Source organism: Protopterus annectens, chromosome 6.part0 (genome assembly GCF_019279795.1).
Source record: "Protopterus annectens isolate FY-2018-M chromosome 6.part0, PAN1.0, whole genome shotgun sequence".
In the NCBI taxonomy this organism is placed as follows: Eukaryota; Metazoa; Chordata; order Ceratodontiformes; family Protopteridae; genus Protopterus; species Protopterus annectens.
Genome location: NC_056737.1, coordinates 1104439008 through 1104457575, shown reverse-complemented (window position 1 = coordinate 1104457575; position 18568 = coordinate 1104439008). Strand labels below are relative to the sequence as shown.

General features: G+C 42.5%; 1 protein-coding gene across 1 annotated transcript in view; it reads left to right on the top strand.

Moving 5' to 3' along the window:
- The window catches only part of TRIP11 (thyroid hormone receptor interactor 11), a 1664886-nt gene that overhangs the window by 891409 nt on the left and 754909 nt on the right, over positions 1–18568 (top strand). Inside the window, exon 10 of the mRNA XM_044073627.1 lies at positions 11444–11656. Coding sequence (XP_043929562.1) covers positions 11444–11656 — 213 coding nt within the window. The remainder of the gene's footprint in view (positions 1–11443; positions 11657–18568) is intronic.

Here is an 18568-nt window from a genome sequence, read left to right as displayed (position 1 = left end):
AGGAATCTGCTCATCCCGCCTTACTCTTGTCCTCTTCCTATCACAAATAAACTTCTTCAACTCTTTGTCATGTACAGCTTTTTGGTCACTGATAAAATTATGCGGCCTACATACTAGACAGAGAGAATGGAACCATTTTCTCGGCCTGTTATCTAATTGCTCATGTCCGTAGTCCTTCATTACTAGTCACTTAATTTTTTGAACTCCTTCCATTTGATCTCTTCCCACATATCTTTAGCTGCCAAAGCAGAATCCTGTTTAAATCCACACATCTAAATATTTCAACTTGTTGTGTCTCTGTTAATATTTGTATTGCTACATTTTGTACCAAAATATCAGTTAGTTCACCACTATAGCCTGTGTTTTGCCTTCATTTATTTTTATGTCCCAAAACAACTTAAGACTGTTTTAAAATATTCCACTGCACCCTAATGTTGTATTCAGGATTTGTCAGGTACAGAATATCATCAGCCTCAGTTAAAGCTAGTTTTTCTTGACTGCCATACTAATTAGATCACTGAATTTGAGAATCCTTTGCTAATCTTTTTAACTAAAGACTCCATGTATTTAGCAAATAGGCGAGGGGGAAGAGAACATCCCTGCCCAATCCCAGTCATTAATTTGAAGTTATCAGAAAGGACTCTGCCCACCTCTTTTTGTCTCATATCTATTAGTATATTCTCCTTATTAACTGATGTACTGCTGGGAGTGCAAGTTCTATTAGTGCCTTGATCATGTATTCCCAGCAAAACCCTATTGAATGCTTTCTCTGCATCCAAACTAATAAACAGTAGTGGAGTTTTTTTTTACATATTCCAATTCCCTTTGAGCCATCCTTGCTCTTTTAATGTTATAAAATATTTGTCTCCCTGTCACAGAATCACATGGATCCATATTTGTTAGTGTTGGTAACATTTTTGCCATTCTCATAGCTAATGTATGCAAAAACACTTTGTAGTTTAGACTCTTTAGTGGTCTGTGTTATGCACGGTCTGGTTAGAATCCATAGTGGTCTGTATGATGCAGGGTCTGGTTAGAATCTGTAGTGGTCTGTATGATGCATGGTCTGGTTAGAATCTGTAGTGATCTGTATGATGCAGGGTCTGGTTAGGATCTGTAGTGATCTGTATGATGCAGGGTCTGGTTAGAATCTGTAGTGGTCTGTATGATGCAGGGTCTGGTTAGAATCTGTAGTGGTCTGTATGATGCAGGGTCTGGTTAGAATCTGTAGTGATCTGTATGATGCACGGTCTGGTTAGAATCCATAGTGGTCTGTATGATGCAGGGTCTGGTTAGAATCTGTAGTGGTCTGTATGATGCATGGTCTGGTTAGGATCTCTAGTGATCTGTATGATGCAGGGTCTGGTTAGAATCTGTAGTGGTCTGTATGATGCAGGGTCTGGTTAGAATCTGTAGTGGTCTGTATGATGCATGGTCTGGTTAGGATCTGTAGTGGTCTGTATGATGCAGGGTCGGGTTAGAATCTGTAGTGGTCTGTATGATGCAGGGTTCAGGATAGGATCTGTAGTGATCTGGATGATGTAGGGTCTGGTTAGAATCTGTAGTGGTCTTGTATGATGCAGGGTCTGGTTAGAATCTGTAGTGGTCTGTATGATGCAGGGTCTGGTTAGGATCTGCAGTGATCTGTATGAAGCAGGGTCTGTTAGAATCTGTAGTGGTCTGTATGATGCAGGGTCTGGTTAGAATCTGTAGTGGTCTGTATGATGCAGGGTCTGGTTAGAATCTGTAGTGGTCTGTATGATGCAGGGTCTGGTTAGAATCTGTAGTGGTCTGTATGATGCATGGTCTGGTTAGGATCTGTAGTGGTCTGTATGATGCAGGGTTCAGGATAGGATCTGTAGTGGTCTGTATGATGCAGGGTTCAGGATAGGATCTGTAGTGATCTGGATGATGTAGGGTCTGGTTAGAATCTGTAGTGGTCTTGTATGATGCAGGGTCTGGTTAGGATCTGCAGTGATCTGTATGAAGCAGGGTCTGTTAGAATCTGTAGTGGTCTGTATGATGCAGGGTCTGGTTAGAATCTGTAGTGGTCTGTATGATGCAGGGTCTGGTTAGAATCTGTAGTGGTCTGTATGATGCAGGGTCTGGTTAGAATCTGTAGTGGTCTGTATGATGCAGGGTCTGGTTAGGATCTGTAGTGGTCTGTATGATTCAGGGTCTGGTTAGAATCTGTACTGGTCTGTATGATGCAGGGTCTGGTTAGAATCTGTAGTGGTCTGTATGATGCAGGGTCTGGTTCGAATCTGTAGTGGTCTGTATGATGCAGGGTCTGGTTAGGATCTGTAGTGATCTGTATGATGCAGGGTCTGGTTAGAATCTGTAGTGAGATCTGTATGATGCAGGGTCTGGTTAGAATCTGTAGTGGTCTGTATGATGCGGGGTCTGGTTAGAATCTGTAGTGGTCTGTATGATGCAGGGCCTGGTTAGAATCTGTAGTGGTCTGTATGATGCAGGGTCTGGTTAGGATCTGTACTGATCTGTATGATGCAGGGTCTGGTTAGAATCTGTAGTGATCTGTATGATGCAGGGTCTGGTTAGGATCTGTAGTGATCTGTATGATGCAGGGTCTGGTTAGGATCTGTAGTGGTTTGTATGATGCAGGGTCTGGTTAGAATTTGTAATGGTCTGTATGATGCAGGGTCTGGTTAGAATCTGTAGTGATCTGTATGATGCAGGGTCTGGTTAGAATCTGTAGTGGTTTGTATGATGCAGGGTCTGGTTAGAATCTGTAGTGGTCTGTATGATGCAGGGTCTGGTTAGTATCTGTAGTGGTCTGTGTGATGCAGGGTCTGGTTAGAATATGTAGGTGGTCTGTGTGAAGTAGGGTCTGGTTAGAATATGTAGGTGGTCTGTGTGATGCAGGGTCTGTTTAGAATCTATAGTGGTCTGTGTGATGTAGGGTCTGGTTAGAATCTATAGTGGCCTGTCTGATGCAGGGTCTGGAGGATCCGTGCTCTCTTTCAGTAGTACTACCACCACTGCTTTTTTCCATGATTCAGGTATCCCCCACTAATATATTATTAAATAATGCCTTTCAGATTTTCAGCAGCCTCCTTTATCCTACCATCCATATTTCTAAAGGGCTTCCATCCATTCCTGAAGATCCCCCTTTGCTTGGTTTTACATCACAGCTTTTATTTCTCCTTTACATATCCTGCCTGAGAGTTGCTTAGTCTTCTCTTTGCCATACTTTGGAATATCAAGGGATGTTCTTCATTAGATCACTGTTGCATAAAGCTGTGTGTGGGACATATGTTGCCAAGGATATGGGACATCTGGTTAGTGTACTAAACCTTTTGGGTGCCGTACTTGCACATCATATGTCATGCAAGTAATGAGAATGTACTAACGTTAAGAGGATGTGTGGGCTCTAAAATCCCAGCTTTCTTGCTGCTGATGCACATAGTCAGATGGCTCATTTTCTCTGTCTTTAGTTTTGGCTGTTGTTACCACTCAGCATTTTGTAGTAAGATAAGTACACTGTTGGGAACCTTCTTTACCTTTTTCTTGTAAAAAGTGTATTTCAATAGTGCCTTTTGTCTGTCAAAAAAGGGAAAATGGACATGTGGTAAGCAGACACCTTGCAAGGATGTCCACACTGTTTGTGTTTTCTGACTTGGAGAGTCGCAACATTCAGTCCTGTGACATCTGTTTATCTTTCTCTCCCAAAACTGTTTGTACTAGGCTTAGTAGCCTTAAACTCTTTCCCAAAAAATTATATGGGAAGATCTTGACTTATGCAGCCATGTCTACAAAATCCTCTATCTAGGATATCCCACTTCAATCAAAAAGGAACAGAACATTTTCAGAAAAAGGCTACAGAAATGACTCTCATGTCCACCTCTTTTGAGTGGCCTGGAATCAGTTGACCTGTGGTAGTTTTGGAGCCTTGGGCCATTGGTCTAATCTATCTGCTCTTTCTCTTAAAGTTCTGTGGGAGACTGCGAATGGCCTAGATTTGTTTGCACATTCGGTCTGGAATCAGTTGACCTGTGGTAGTTCTGGAGCCTTGGGCCATTGGTCTAATCTATCTGCTCTTTCTGTTAAAGCTCTGTGGGTGACTGCTAATAGCCTAGATTTGCTTGCACATTCAGTCTGGAATCAGTTCACCTGTGGTAGTTTTGGAGCCTTGGGCCATTGGTCCAGTCTATCTGCTCTTTCTCTTAAAGCTCTGTGGGCGACTGCTAATGGCCTAGATTTGTTTGCACATTCATTTAGATCCTACTTCAGGCACCCCTTGTTGGGAGGGGAGAGCCCAGCTTCATCCTGACTTAAAGATAGGATGTATTCATCAAGTTCTGGTAAGGGAAGAGGTGGTCGAGCCACGCGAAGTCTGGAAGCCCAAGTTTTCCAAGACTGTTGGACTTCAAACGCCCAAAGACTAGGCATTTGCTTCCCCTTCTACTACTTTAGGTTTGAAGGGCTACTAGGAGGACTGGTATAACTTTGCCTAGGGTCTGTTCAGTGCTTTGCATTCTTTCCAGTCTTCAACTGACGTGTTGTATCATGATAAACGGACTAAATCTTTTTTCTCTGGAGAAGAGAAGAGAGACTTATGCTGAGGAGGAAGGTCCTTATCTATTATGACACTGAATCAGAGAAGACTTTATCCTCTGATGTACCTAAAGATGAAACTTTTTTCCTCACACAATTAGTACAATGAAAGAGTTCTTCATGTGGGAAGGAAATAGTTTGAGGCACAAAACCAATATCATGAACTTTTAAGTCTAGACTTCCCCGAACCTGTTGATATTCCTCCAGTACTGGGGGCTTTGGAGAACGTTTTTAATTCAGCTTGTGCTTCTCCAGACTCACAACCTTCTTTCACCTAAGAAAGCCTATAAGACTGTATAAGGTACCAGGATCTCATAGATTTCTTTTTAAGAATCCCATTTGTGATCCTGCTGTGATTTCTGTGGAAGGGGATAGTGGATCTAAGCTTTTAGCTTCTTCTAATTCTGTCCCCAGAGAGAAAGGTGGCAGGATATTTGACCAGTTTTTGGAAGAAAGTATAGGTTTCCACTTTTGCTTTCAGGGCAGTTAGCTGCCAGACAAAGTATCATTTCTCTGTTTTCTGACATGCTGCACACTGACATTTTATGATGCAGACATTAAAACTACTTTGCCAAACATGGTGCTTTCTGCTGCCCATGTCACAAAACACTTAGTGAAGTGCATATATGCTGCAGTAGGTACTGTGTGTGGGTTCGACATATGCTGCAGTAGGTGCTGTTTGTGGGTTCGATATATGCTGCAGTAGGTACTGTGTGTGGGTTCGATATATGCTGCAGGTAAGTAGTGTGTGTGGGTTCGATATATCCCGAAGTAGGTACTATGTGTGGGTTCATGATGCACAAGCTTGCCTGAGTCAGATTCCAGTTTCCCCTGAGGATGTCAAGGCACAGATATTAAATACCTCCCTTCAGGGAGGGGGATCTTTTCATGAATTCCTCTGTGAGGTCCTCAAAAGAGTAGAGGAAGGATGGAAAGTTAATCTGGAAAGATAAAAAAAAAACTTTCTTTCACAGGTCCTAAAGTACCTAGATAAAGTACCCTTCAGGCCCTGGATCCTTCTTTTAAAAGATTTTTAAAGCAGGCTAACAAGACTCTACTAAGCAGGAGTACAAACTAAGTGGCAAAGGGACTTGGGGAAAAAAAAGACTGGACCCCATTGGAACTTTCCTGCATAAGAAAAATGAATGGCCACCTCTTGATCTCAACACCCCCCCCCCCCCACTGCCATCTCCACCCCAGGTACTCTACCAGGCTAACAGGATGTCTGTCTCATTTCCTGCATGTATGGAGAAAAACAACAGATTTTACTGTACTAAAAATAATTCAGAAGGGCTACAAGTTACAGTGGGCTTTCCTTCGACTACAATCAGGAATCCATCTTCCACCAAATAACCAGACTTGTTTGTTCCCCCAAAGTGTAATGGAGGTGCTATTACAAAATGTAATATAACCTGTCTGCCCTTCTCAACTAGGAAAGGGTTTTTATTCAAGGATGTTTCTTGTAACCAAGATGGAGAACCCCTGGAGACTTGTATTGGATCTTTCGATTATGAATACCTTCCTCATTCTAACAAAACTTCAAAAGGTTTAGTTTTTCCATGCAATTATTAATTGGTCATGCTAGACCTCAAAGATGCATATCATCACATCCCTAGTCACAAAGACCATAAGTGTTACTTCAGGTTCATTGTGTTGGCTTTTTACTTTCAGTTTACCTCTTTGCCATTTGGCCTGTCAGCATCTTGAAGGGAGTTCACAAAATATTTCTCTCTACTCATTGTCTTCTGCTGACTTCAAGGAATTCACTTTTAACACTATCCAGGCAATTGCCTTATCTTATCAGATTCTACCCAAGACACACTGGCATTCCTGCATTTTTCCATGTATCTATTCTAGAGTCTAGCTTTCAAGTTGTATCTGGAAAAATCTTTGATTCCATTTCGCAGGTTAATTTTTGTAGGGTGCGTGCTGGACACCTTCCTCATGGAAGCTTACCTCCCTCCAGAGAAAGTTTCTGTCTACTGTTATTAATTCAAAGACCTTGTTCAGTAGACCAGTCCACAGAAAGGGACTTTCTCAAAGCTGTAGGTTCCTTGTTGTCAGCCATCCGTATGGTTCCTTTAACCAGATTTCTCATGAGGAAAATTCGGTGGTTCCCAAAAATCTGTTGCACCCATCACCAGTATCATCTGTCCTTTCTCATTCCAGTTTTGTTTCTTTCAGAAGAAAACTCCTTTGATGAGCCAACCATGTTAATCAGAGCCCAGGTTCCCACTTTCTCTGCAGTTCAGTTTGGTCTGTCATAACAGATGCCTTGGATTTTGCCCAAGTCTATCCAAGGTATTTGGGAATCTCATTTCACAAAAAAATGTAAACTTCAAAGAGATGATGGCCCTGATTAAAGGCAATAAAAACATTGAATCAGCTGAGGATTATGGGACAACCTTGCACCATCTTTATGATGCTTCTGTTATCTGGAAGGCCTGCCTCACCAGATTTAGCTGGCAGATGTAATTTTATATGGTGCATTCTTGGATGGGACCCATCCTGTAAATAATACAGTTTCTCAGTTTTCATACCAGGAGAGCATCTACTGTACAGGTCAGTCAGCTACCACCTTCGCATCCCACGCTCACAGATCCTTAGTTGCTCCCATGTAATGTTAAGGATCCTGGTCTCCATAAGAAATCGTGCTATTTGGAAAGTGTCAAGTGTTTAATCAGAGAAGGTGAGAAAGCCAAGGCCTGCATCATCCTGTTCCTTCTTTTTGACTTTTCAGGCCATTTCTGTCTCATCTTGTATGGACCCTTGTCTGGACTGAAGGGTAAACATCCCACAGTTTTGGAATTTACAATTCGTAGTCCCATTGGCCACCTTACATATATGCCTCAAATCCCTCATTGTAATGAAGGAGAATAATTGACCAGCTTTAATGTTATAGGTACTGTGTGTGAAACAAATGTTTTACAGCTTTTATTAGCATTTCCTTTACCTTGAGTAATGCTGTACAATAAAATTAGATGTGTTCCAGTAGTTAGTGGTGGTGTAAGTAAGAGGGTCATAGCCTACCTCTATGGTGTAGAGGGACGAGGTTTGATTAGCGCCTGTCGCACCTGAGGAGTCAGGCTGGGAGGGGAGGAGTTAAGGGGTATAATCCACTTGCTTCACCTGGTGGAGGTGTGAGGGATAAGCACACTTCGGGGGCACACTGGATGATGCAGCTTTACTGGTGAAGATCAAGACAACCTGCTTTCATGCTTCAGGGGAAAGAACAGGACTACTTGAGAGGAAATGCCCTTTGTATGAGTAAGTTGATGCACTTTGTTGTAACCCATTGCATGTCTTCTCCCTGACACTTTGCATAGTACCTGTACAAATAGGGCAGCATACAGAAGAATCTGAAGCTTGGTTCCATTGTACATGGGGAAAGTGCACTTACTGTGTCCCAGGTAACCATGATCCAGTAATGGAGGAGTTGGGTAGAGAGAGGAAGGTGTGAAAGGGTTGGTTTGGTCACCTATCTTAGGGGATGGGGGTGGGAGACATTTGCATGCACTAGAGACCGCGCTGGGTGATGCACCTTCTCTTCTGGAGACAGTTGTGCTGTGGGTGGACGGGCAGTGATGCTTTGAGGGAGCACAGTCTGCGCAAATGAGGGGACATCCCACTGGATGCCACTCCCCGATGGGACGTCCTCCATAGACAGCCCACTGGATGCCTCTTCCTGAGGGGACATCCTCCATAGACAGCCCACTGTATGCCTCTCCCTGAGGGGACATCCTCCATAGACAGCCCACTGGATGCCTCTCCCTGAGGGGACATCCTCCATAGATAGCCCACTGTATGCCTCTCCCTGAGGGGACATCCTCCATAGACAGCCCACTGTATGCCTCTCCCTGAGGGAACGTCCTCCATAGACAGCCCACTGTATGCCTCTCCCTGAGGGGACATCCTCCATAGATAGCTCACTGTATGCCTCTCCCTGAGGGGACATCCTCCATAGACAGCCCACTGTATGTCTCTCCCTGAGGGGACATCCTCCATAGATAGCCCACTGGATGCCTCTCCTTGAGGGGACGTCCTCCATAGACAGCCCACTGTATGCCTCTCCCTGAAGGGACATCCTCCATAGATAGCCCACTGGATACCTCTCCCTGAGGGGACGTCCTCCATAGATAGCCCACTGGATGCCTCTCCCTGAGGGGACGTCCTCCATAGATAGCCCACTGGATGCCTCTCCCTGAGGGGACGTCCTCCATAGATAGCCCACTGGATGCCTCTCCCTGAGGGGACGTCCTCCATAGATAGCCCACTGGATGCCTCTCCCTGAGGGGACGTCCTCCATAGATAGCCCACTGGATGCCTCTCCCTGAGTGGACATCCTCCATAGACGGCCCACTGTATGCCTCTCCCTGAGGGGACATCCTCCATAGACGGCCCACTGTATGCCTCTCCCTGAGGGGACGTCCTCCATAGACGGCCCACTGTATGCCTCTCCCTGAGGGGGCATCCTCCATAGACGGCCCACTGTATGCCTCTCCCTGAGGGGACCTCCTCCATAGATGGCCCACTGTATGCCTCTCTCTGAGGGGACATCCTCCATAGATGGCCCACTGCATGCCTCTCCCTGAGGGGACATCCTCCATAGACGGCTCACTGTATGCCTCTCCCTGATGCCTCACCAGATGCATGCAGTGTGCAGTTAGTGCTGGAATTAAACAAGAAAATGCTCAAACCACCTCTTGATGACTGTCTGAATAATGATCCCCTGTAGGGTGCCGCTCACCTCAGTCATGGGGAAGAAATAAGGGGTGGGAGTGGTAATTGACAGGCAGTGGGGCAAAGACAAAAAATCCATACTGCTTCTGATGGCTGCCTTAGTAACAGCTCCTATTACCCTGGTGATAGGGAATGAATTAGCCAGTTGACTGAAAGAAGGTGTTGATATTTGGAAATATTAATATTGATATTAATTATTGTTGATATTAAGGCAGTTGGATTTAAAAGGGCAAAAGTAAATGAAGTGAATGACGTGAATGGACGTGAATGAAGTAATAGGTTCCCAGGTTTTTACTAAACGTGCAGCCAAGGAGGTAGGGAGAACTTGAGCCACTTCACCCAGCTCCTCGTAGGAGGTGAACAACTGAGTCTTTGGTTCTTTTAATCTGTGTTAAATAATAAGTCTGTTGCTTATTTAATTGTTCTTTTCTCTATTCAGTTTAATTTCTCCAAGTCTTTTTAGTTTCTAATACCATGATGGGCGTGAACCTCATTACTAAGTCAAAGTATGGTTAAGGTTTGTGAAATTTGTATTGTTTCAGTCTTTGTTAGCCAGAAGTGCACTTTGCCACACACTCAGTGTGCCCTGAATTGCAATTCATATGGAGTTAAATGTTTCGGTAACATACATAAGTGCAACTGTAGAATGTTTTTTTATGAGACCCATTACTCCTCCTAGTGTATGAACTGTCTGGGTGTCCTCCTTCCACATTGCCCTCATTTCTGGCTGTAAATCGTGGTATTTTATGAGTCTGTATCACTCTGTATGTAAGACGCTGTAATCACCGGATGTAGCAATTTCAATGATCAATCTATTTTTGGCTTCTTTTCATGGACTACTATATCTGCTTTTCTCATATCTGTTTTCTGAACTGTTGGTAATGGTTGATCCCATGTGATATAAACTTCTTCATTCTCTATAATGCTTTGTGGCTCATGTTTCCAATGTTTCTCAGCTACTTCAGTATTGCAACATTTGGGCAATCCTCACTGCAACAGTCTTGCCACGTTATTATGCCTTTCAGCATACAGGTCATCAGCCATTAGTGTATCACACCCAGCAACAAGATGTGCAGCTGTTTCCAAGTCTGTTTTACAGAAACTGCATTTGTCTATTTCTCCCACATGTTCACTGGACTTAGTAAGCCAATGTGTATGTAGTCCACTTTCCTGGGCAGCCAATATTAACCTTTTATTTTTTGGTTTAAATTCAACTTTCCTTAACCATTCCTGTGCCAGGTCCTGATCGATGAGAGGTAGTTCCAGGAGTTTTCTGTACTTGCAACTTTATTTATGCCTTTTCCACATTTCTTGCCTTCTCATCTGATCCTTCTCCTTATATTCTTTCTTTTGTTTTTTGTTGCATTCAGTAGCTACCTGATTTTTGTCTACTTCTGGTTTGATTTCCATTCCTGCTTGACGTTGATATGCTTCTGCTAACAGCAGTATTGGTTGATGTGAGTATATAGATATTTTTCTTTTGTTTTCATAGGCATTGCTTGCGCTTTATTCATCGGCTAATCAAAACTTTCATGTTGTCTGCAGCACTTTGTTGAATTTCTTTTGAAAACCTTTCAGTTCGTCGGGTGTCTTTAGGTATAAAGTCCTTTTGCCTCATGAACATCTACTACTTCTCGACTGTGCCCCAACTTCTAACTTAGTCTGTGTAGATGAGTGCTTTACCTTTCCACGTAATATATGTAATTTACCTTAGAAGTATTTCAGTACATTGGTGTGATGTATTATGTGTGTGTTAGGAGCATTGTTTTAAGGAGTACCTCCAAAGAATTTATTGAAACCCAAAGTGTACTTGATTATATATTTTTTTGTTTTGCACTTATTTCTACATCTGTCTATGTAAATAGCCGGAAGGTGACATCTGTCAGAATTATGTGCTGTTAAGAGTCTTTGGTTCTTTGTTGCTTATTTATTAAGTAAATTATAGAAAAGCTTGTTCCTAATTCAGGAGCAAGGGCTTCCCTTTCAAATGCAGATATTAATCTGAAGACAATAGGAGGGAAAAGATGAAGCTTAGCATTTGATAAAGGAGTAGATTCTTGGAAGTAATGTTTTATTAGTGCTTATGAAAGTTACAGGAAGAATATAATGCTCCTTTCTTTATTTGAAGGATGAACTGCAGATGTTGCTTCAAAAATTGAACGTGGAAGAGAAAGAAATGGCTGCTCAAAACATCATGAATGACTCGGTCTCATTAGAACTGAATGATTTGAAACAAAAACTGAATGAAAAAGACAGTGAATTAAATCAGCTTGTGATGGAAAAAAACACATTATTGACGGAGCTTGAAGAACTTGACAGACAAAACCAGGAGGTTACACAGGTAATGTTTAAAAAAATTGTTTCTTAAGCTTTGTATAACATCATCTTGTTTGTTGTAATCCCTTTCCCACTTATGTAACATGTCCACCATGTATAAGTTAATCCCTTATGTTACGTGTCCACCGTGTATAAATTAATCCCTTTTGTAACATGTCCACCATGTATAAATTAATCCCTTATGTAACGTGTCCACCATGTATAAGTTAATCCCTTATGTAACGTGTCCACCATGTAGACGTTTATCCCTTATGTAATGTGTCCGCCATGTAGACGTTTATCCCTTATGTAATGTGTCCACCATGTAGAAGTTAATCCCTTATGTAACGTGTCCACCATGTATAAGTTAATCCCTTATGTAACGTGTCCACCATGTATAAGTTAATCCCTTATGTAACGTGTCCACCATGTATAAATTAATCCCTTATGTAACGTGTCCACCATGTAGACGTTAATCCCTTATGTAATGTGTCCACCATGTAGAAGTTAATCCCTTATGTAATGTGTCCACCATGTAGAAGTTAATCCCTTTTGTAATGTGTCCACCATGTAGAAGTTAATCCCTTACGTAACATGTCCAACATGTATAAATTAATCCCTTATGTAACGTGTCCGCCATGTATAAGTTAATCCCTTCTGTTACGTGTCCACCGTGTATAAATTAATCCCTAATGTAACGTGTCCACCATGTAGAAGTTAATCCTTTATGTAACGTGTCCACCATGTAGAAGTTAATCCTTTATGTAACGTGTCCACCATGTAGAAGTTAATCCCTGATGTAACGTGTCCACCATGTATAAATTAATCCCTAATGTAACGTGTCCACCATGTAGAAGTTAATCCCTTACGTAACATGTCCACCATGTAGAAGTTAATCCCTTATGTAATGTGTCCACCATGTAGAAGTTAATCCCTTATGTAACGTGTCCACCATGTATAAATTAATCCCTTACGTAACATGTCCAACATGTAGAAGTTAATCCCTTATGTAACGTGTCCACCATGTAGACGTTAATCCCTTACGTAACATGTCCAACATGTAGAAGCTAATCCCTTATGTAACACGTCCACCATGTAGACGTTAATTCCTTACGTAACATGTCCAACATGTAGAAGTTAATCCCTTATGTAACGTGTCCACCATGTAGAAGTTAATCCTTTATGTAATGTGTCCGCCATGTATAAAATAATTCCTTATGTAATGTGTCCACCATGTAGAAATTAATCCCTTATGTAACATGTCCACCATGTATAAGTTAATCCCTTATGTAACGTGTCCACCATGTAGAAATTAATCCCGTATGTAACGTGTCCACCATGTAGAAGTTAATCCCTTATGTAACGTGTCCACCATGTAGACATTAATCCCTTACGTAATGTCCAACATGTAGAAGTTAATCCCTTATGTAACGTGTCCACCATGTAAAAGTTAATCCTGTATGTAATGTGTCCGCCATGTATAAATTAATCCCTTATGTAACGTGTCCACCATCTAGAAGTTAATCCCTTATGTAACATGTCCACCGTGTAGAAGTTAATCCCTTATGTAACATGTCCACAGTGTACAAGTTAATCCCTTATGTAACATGTCCACAGTGTGCAAGTTAATCCCTTATGTAACGTGTCCACCATGTATAAGTTAATCCCTTTTGTAACATGTCCACCATGTGTAAGTTAATTCCTAATGTACGATCAAGAGTAGTAGCCAAACTCGAAATACCAACAAAAAATAAAGAAGGACCGAACTCCAGTAGTATAAGTCGATATAAGTTTTAATAAAAAACACAGTGTTTCATAAGTGCTTTCATTTCCCACAGAGACTTCAGATAAACCTTTTCACAAATTAATGTTCTTTTATGTTAAAATACTAAACCCTTTACATCTTCATCATTTAAGACTTAATTACATCTCATTCAAATTTTAAAGGCATCATCACATCATTTTAACTTAAAACATCAGCCCTTTCTTTCAAAATAGGTCCTATGGACACTTGATCGTTTGGTACAGGTTGGAGTATGGCATTCAGTTTTAACTGCCATACCAACTCCCTTTTAAAAAGCATTCTCTGCCAGTCACCACCCCTGGAGTTGATTCTAATCCTCTCCAAAATTGCACATGTAATTTTCCTAAAGTTGGCATAAGTTAACGAGTGCCTGTATAGTGCATTAACATCCCTTTTCCTACTAATTTCATATTGGTGTTCATAAGTTCTTGTTTTTAATGTTCTTTCTGTCTTCCCTATATAAAATCCTGCACATTCCTAACACTTTGCTAAATTAACTATTTTGTTAGTTGCACAACTACCATTCACGAATGTTACCTTACTGTGCAAAGCATTGTCCAGAAGTAATGTTTTTTCTCTACAAATATAACTGCACTGGGCACAACTTCCACATGGTACCATACCCTTGTTGTTTCCCCTGTCCTTTCCTGATCCGTTTTCCAGCATTTGCTTAAAGTTTTTACCAGTTTTATAAACAAAAACTGGCTCGGGTCCCACCAATTTAATTTCCTTATGACCCTAAAAATGCTCCAGTTCTTAACCACCAACCTCCTGATATCCTGGGAGTAACAGTTTTGTTCTGGAACCATTGCCTTTTCAAATCTCTTCCTATTCTCCATCTTCCTCTCCCTTTTTAAATCTCTACCAAGAAGTTGTAGGTATTTACTACCCCACCCTTCCTTTACCTCTTTAAAAATACTTTCAGCCATTTCCAAGGGGTATTCCCTCTCCAGGAACATATCCCATAGAACCTCAAGTTCATCCTTCCTAGAGGTCATTTTTGCAACTCTTATGGCTTGCCCTTTCACCAAACTTCTTTTCTGAAAGTGGGGATGATTGCCACTGTAATGCAAATATGCATTACAGAAGGTTTCTTTCCTAAATGTATTAGATTTGAACTCACCTCCACTCTGTGAGATCCTTGTATCCAAATAACTGATACTATACTTGTCCCAAGAGTGTGTACATTTCAAATAACTACAACACCCATTGAAGTAATTGATGAATTCTCCAATTTGGTCAACTGTCCCATCCCACAGAATAAAAATGTCGTCCAAAAACCTTACATAAAAATGCATGTGCCTGAAATATACACTAGGAAAGACAGTCACTTTCCCACCCCAGCATGATGATTTTGGCAAAAGTGGGGGTGTACTGTACATTAGATCACTGTTGCAGTAGCCTAAGCTATTTGGGTCCCACCCCACTGCAGCTGACCAGCTTTCAGAGCTTCAGGAAACCCTCTACATGTTCTGTCAGGAGCATGAGAGGATTTCCATATAAAAAGACAGTGCAACAAAAGTTCAGAGCTTTCTTGCTACTGAAGCGCACTCCTTCAGTGAGCCCCATGGTACAGTTGGTCAGTTAGTAATCCTTCAAGGTTTGGCAGAGGAGTCCCCTTGTTGAGGAAATCCTTCCACTAAATTTAATTTTATGAAGAAATGTTGTGTGTTTTTTAATAGATTGTTGTGTTTTCTAGGAAACCAAGTGTTTTTGGACTGTCATTAATGTTCTAAGGGAGATGTTCTTTGTGTTTCACTGTTGCAATCATCACACTTGGGTTATCTGCCTGCAGGTAGCCCTCAGTCAGCCCGAATACCAGAGACTTAGTATTTCTGCGTCGGTTGCTGTCGCTCCAGGACTGACGTCAAGTCGTCAGGGTTATAAATACAGGCAGCCGACGCCATTACATCAGTCTTTCTTGCTGAGGAGCCCAAATCAGAAGCAGTTCGCAGGAGTGCCGGTCAGCCACTACCTGATTTTTCGTTTCCAAATTGAATCATCCTGAAGTCTTCTAAAGCTAAGTACCCCATTGGGGATCCTTTTTTCTTGCTCTAACCGATGTCAGAAAAAGTTAACAATTGTCTTGCCTTTGGAAAGCAAATACCACACTGAGATTTCCATTCTTACTGCGTCGACTGTTTAGGCCCAGACCATGACGTACCTCGCTGTCGGTTTTGTGCTTTGTCCAGCACCCAAACTGTTCATTGTTGGGCCCTTACTGTCGCTAAATACTTTCGCTCTCGATCTCCGTATTCTGAAATGGCTTCGGTAAGCCATCTGACTACCAATCTTCTGAAAAAATGTAAGGATAAAGACAGAGATGGACTGCACAGGTCCAAAACTGTTGATGATGCTTCCGTTAAGCTAGTCGCCAATTCGCCTGTACTCAGTGAGGCACTTTCTCAGCCCCTGATGCCCGCTTCGATGGATTCGCAGGCCGCTACCAAGACCCATTTAGAGTCCGGAATACCGCAAGACTCTTCTTTGACTACGGAACCTGCGGATGTCTCTACCTTGGATAGGTCTGGAGCTGCTGTGCAGGCACCGGCTTCCAAGGAAGTTCTTCGCACAACCAATATTCGACACAAACTGACAGCTTCTTTCGCTTCTTCATTTCTGTCTAAAACTACCGAGTTTCTAAGGCCAAGAGTATGAGCTACGCCTAAAAAACTGACAACGCAAACTCAAGCACCTGCTTCCTTGCCTCAGTATCAAATGCTTAAAATGGTAGAAGACCTGATTATGCTGATTAGGGGAAGCCAGCCTTCCCCTGCTAAGAGAAAGAGAGACCTGTCCCCAGCAGCCTTAACAGACCATGAGTCCGACTGTGAGGTTTCTGAATATACAGACATACCTTTATCTGCTTATGAGGATTCATATGCAGAGGAATCCATTCCCTCTGCTTCATTTCCAGAGGAGTTTTCTTTTGGTGAAACCCTACATACTTTAAGAGAGCATTTCCACTGGGAATGCCAAGACTATCCTCAGTCCAAAAAGAGACTCGGAGAATTTTTAGATTTGCCACACAACATAGACCTTTAGCAATACCTCCAGTTCTGGATGTTGTGGATGATGTCTTTATGGAATCCAGTCTAATTTTTGATACTTTACCCTCTGCTGTTAGAAAACCAGACAAGGTTCTACAGAGTTCCTGACTCTCACAGATTTCTTTTCAAAAATCTTGCTGACCCAGAGGTCATCTCCCAGGGGACTAAAGGTATTAAAACAACTACAGCCAAGAATCCCCCCCCCCTTCGGACGGGAATTCTAGAGCTTTAGACAGGTCAAAAAAGTATACACCTCTGCAACTCTCGCCATTAAGGCATTGAATTGCCAGTTTCACATGCTGAAATACCAGCAACATATTATGGAACTTATTAAGCAAAAATTAGTACCTTTACAGACTGTGCAGAAAATAATTACAAGAGCTTATACATTCTGCAAGCCAAGTCAGCAAGCATACTTTGCATTGTGGCTTTGACACCCTAGAAGCATCTTGCAGGGCAGCAGTCACTGGTTCTGTACTGAGAAGGCATGCTTGAAGAGCAGACCTTGCCAGGCCGTGTCAAATCAAAATTCCTAGACGCTCCTTTGAACAAGGGCAATCTGTTTGGCACCACAGCAGAAGAGGTTCTGTAAAAGATGGAAGAAAAAGCTAAATCTATGCAGACAGTGAAAGATTTCTTGCAAGTCCTGCCTCCTAGATTCAGTAGGCATTGCCCCTCGAAGCATTGGTCCTTTCCAGCCCCCTCAAGGCCATCTCAAACTAGACCCAGGGGAAACAGCCCCCCCTCTGACTACAGTCTGAAGGTATGCAGAGATCTTAAGCAATGGAGTGCGTCCACTTCAAAAATAGGGAGTGCAAAGCCATCCCCTTACGGAAAGAATTCACAATGACTTCTCAACTCCACTCCTCACCTCTGCCCAACTGCTCGTGCCCCTAGGAGGAAAACTTGCCCATCATGCAAAAAACTGGACCTCCATCACCAAAGACCACTGGGTCCTCAACATTGTATCCCACGGATACAAATTTTACTTCCACTCACTGCCAACCCCAAAAGGGTTCCCAGACCTTCCTCCAAACCAGTGGGCAGAGACACAAAACCAAGTTCCATCCCTGCTCTCCATAAGGGCAATTCAGCCTGTTCCTGCAGAATAGATAGGCTTTTCCTGGTGCCCAGAAAAGAGGGCATTTGGTGCCCAATCCTAGATCTTTCTAGTCTAAACACCTTCCTGGTGGTACCAAAATTCAGAAGGCTCATCCTTTAGCAGCTTCTTCCTATGCTGTCCAAAGATGCCTGGTTAGACACCCCAGACCTAAAAGAAGCCTATCTGCACATCCCTATCAGGGACTCTTGCAGTAAATACCTACATTTCAGGGCAGGATCTATGCATTATCAGTTCTCTGCACTTCCCTTTGGCTTATCCACTGCTCCCAGAGTATTCCCAAAATGCCTGAGTCCAGCCATTGCCTATTGCAGACTGAGAAAAATTCAAATTTACCCATTCTTGGACTGCCTGATTCAGGCCGACAGTCAGGAAAAGCTGTTGCAGCACCTGACATTTGTAAAGAACCTTCTAACCTCCCTGGGGTACACTATCAATGAAAAGAAATCAAAACTAGTCCCCAGTCAAAATATTTTATTCCTGGGAGCAAGCTTGGACACAGCATCCCAAATTGCATTCCTTACTCAAGAAAAACAAGCCTATCTGACAGGCTACTTCACTCAAATGGCCACCAAAACCCAGCTGTCCGCAAGGAAAATCCTGCAGGCCCTAGGGGTCATGGCCTCTTGTATCCTAGTAATTCCATATGCCAGACTGCATATGAGGAAACTTCAATGGTACTTAAAAAGTCTTTGGTGCCAACATTCTCAGGACCTGAAAACCGTCATACCTATCATACCTTGTCTAAGGACAGAGTTTCTTTGGGGGACAGAAGCATGCAACCACAACAAGGGACTACCCAACATTCTCAGGACCTGAAAACCGTCGTACCTATCATACCTTGTCTAAGGACAGAGTTTCTTTGGGGGACAGAAGCAATGCAACCACAACAAGGGACTACCGTTTACTCAACCCCACGCCGCCCAGACCCTAACCACAGACACATCAGACTGTGCCTGGGGG